The sequence below is a fragment of the Echinops telfairi genome, unplaced genomic scaffold, assembly GCF_000313985.2.
Source record: "Echinops telfairi isolate 266 unplaced genomic scaffold, ASM31398v2 ScPeMD7_17;HRSCAF=63, whole genome shotgun sequence".
Classification (NCBI taxonomy): domain Eukaryota; kingdom Metazoa; phylum Chordata; class Mammalia; order Afrosoricida; family Tenrecidae; genus Echinops; species Echinops telfairi.
In genome coordinates this window covers 3906446-3908948 of record NW_022103914.1, presented here as the reverse complement: position 1 = coordinate 3908948, position 2503 = coordinate 3906446, and the positions used below count along the sequence as shown (strand labels likewise).

General features: G+C 46.9%; 1 protein-coding gene across 1 annotated transcript in view; it reads left to right on the top strand.

Annotated features, from left to right (window-relative positions):
* SLC12A8 (solute carrier family 12 member 8) overlaps positions 1-2503 on the top strand; it is a 161967-nt gene that overhangs the window by 144054 nt on the left and 15410 nt on the right. Inside the window, exons 9-10 of the mRNA XM_013007141.1 lie at positions 1064-1161; positions 1901-2018. Of these exons, the coding sequence (XP_012862595.1) occupies positions 1064-1161; positions 1901-2018 (216 nt within the window). The remainder of the gene's footprint in view (positions 1-1063; positions 1162-1900; positions 2019-2503) is intronic.

The following is a 2503-nucleotide window of genomic DNA, read 5'->3' as shown; positions in this document are numbered from 1 at the left end:
TGTAAATAAATACACAATTACAAATAATGGCAAGTGTCGTGAAGGAAAGGAAATGGGCCACACCCCAAGAGTACTGACAGGAGGGAATGCATTTAGATTTCTCTGACAGGTCATCCTAGAGCTGAGCCCTGAGGGGTGAATAGGAGATCGGGCAAGGTGCCCCGAGGAGTCCAGGTACACTCCAGAGATCAACAATTCCGAAGGGCTGGGGGTGGAGGGCATCAGACGAGCTTCAGGCATAGAATGAAGCAGGAAGGGCATTTGGGCAGAAGAGCTGACACAGGAAGGCCATGTGGCTGAAACCAAATTGATATTGGAAAAGCGGTTAGGAAGCCGACAACCACATTTCTTCTGCGAGCACCTGAGGGCATAGAGCAAAGTGTATCCCACATTCTTTTATGAATCACTGTGACGAGGCGCCAAGGTGATTAGGCCAAATTGTGAATTGAAACGCATGTCTGTTGTTCAATGGAGAAATGCTGCAGTCAGCTAGAAACTGGGAAGGGAGACTGGGTAGCACAGAGCCTGAGAAGGAGGAGATGCCTGAGCTGCTGGAGGCAGGATCTTCCATGGTTTCTCTGCCCATCCCTTGCCCCTCGGCCACCTCACCTTCCAGAGGAACTCACCCGAAGGAGCTGTGCTCACCTTCAGGGTCAGAAGGTGGCAAGGCTCACCCAACAGCAGACAAAAGGCAGCTTGACCCAGCCATCCCTGTGGACCCACTTGAGAGTCAATATTACTAAATGCCCACCTCTTCCATTCTCCCCACTTACATCCAGGCAAGAAGGGATGTCTTCACTTCTGGGGTTTCCAGACACCTGATCTAGAGAGGGATGCAGCAGGTATTAGAAGGGCTTCCACGTCCACTCTGTGCTCCCATCCCTTTTCTTCCTCAGGCCACCAGACACGCCTCTCCCTCCTCTCTAAGAGCAAGTGCTCCGAGCTGTGTTTTAGGCTGAGTTACAAAATTACGGAGGAGGAACTCCTAGGTGGTTGCTTATCCAAAGAGAAGGGGGTTTGGCAGCATCCTGGTAACTAAGCATTAAGCTCACTTCTCTTTTAGATTTCTTCCTCGGGTCCAGCCTCCAGGAACAAGTTGTCCGTGGGAAATCAACTTCTTTCTACACCCGCCTTTGCAATCCCTGGGTCTCCCTGCTGGGGGTGAGTAACTTCATCTTGACCTGTTTCCCGAGACATAATTCCGATGCACATCCAAGTGGAGACAGACAGTCAGGATCTGGGTGAAGGTGCAAGGAGAGGCTGTTTAATGAGGACCAACGTGACCTTACTGCTTTGTATATTAGAATATAGATGAGGCTCTAGATCAGGGGTGCTCACGCTTTTTCAGCATGCGAGCTACTTATAAAATGATCAAGTCAAAATGATCGACCAACTACAAAAATGCAAAACATATATTTATTACATTTATTCATAAATGCATTGAGCATGTACAATGTATGTTTATGTACCTTGCATCACTGCATGAGTCCATATTGCACAACACAACACAATTAGCTATGTACATTTTTGGTCATGACCTGAGTTTACTCTGATGACTTGCACTGAATGGAATGAGCCAGGGATGCATAGTCCGGGCAGTAGCTGCTGACAGCCAGCCTCAAGCACACTTCCAGATGATCCTCAGTCGTGGTGGAACCAGGATAGCCGTCTATTGATATTTTCATTAAAGCATTGTTTTGGGAGAGGTTGTCCTCTCAAAATCTGGTTCAGTGAATTTGTCCATTTGGTTTGTTTTCATTCCGAGTGAACTTGGTGATTCAGACTTCGGGGATCAGAGGTTAACGAGAGGGACTTCTGCTTCTTAGGGCCCCAGCCTTCTGGCTTTGTTGCCCACAAGGATAAACCTTCAGTGTTTGTCCTTCCTACTCTGTTTCGACAGGTGTTGGGGTCCCTGCTGATCATGTTTGTGATCCAGTGGACCTACACGCTGGTAAACATGAGTGTCGCTGCCGTGTTATATTTCTACATCAGCCGAACCAGCCCAGGGCTCCACCTTGGTAAGCAGCCTGGTATTTTCTGTCCATCTACCTTCCTCCCATTTAGAGTTCATTGGCAAAGAAATGTTTTGAAAACCTATTAAACGTCAACACTGACTCAACATCTGAACCTTATTTTCATACAAAGTCTAGGAGGGCCAGTGTGAGAGCCACATAAACGACTTTGATATAAAATAGTAAGAGACCTACGCTGTGAGAAGACAGAGAGAGGTAAACAGTGTATTAATATCAGGGGTGCAAGAAATTGATTTCATCCGAGACACTCAAGGGAGGATTGTGGGGAGGACCTCACTTGCTCACTCATCCAACTACTCTTTAATGAATGCTGACCGTGCCAAGTATTATTCTAGGTGTTGGGGTTATGGCCACAAACAAAACAAAAATCCCAGGCACTAACCTTCAAGGATGGGGGAAGATTGATAATGAAAATAAATAAGTAAATATATGTTGACTTCTGAAGGATGCTGGCTTTGGACAGGTGGGAT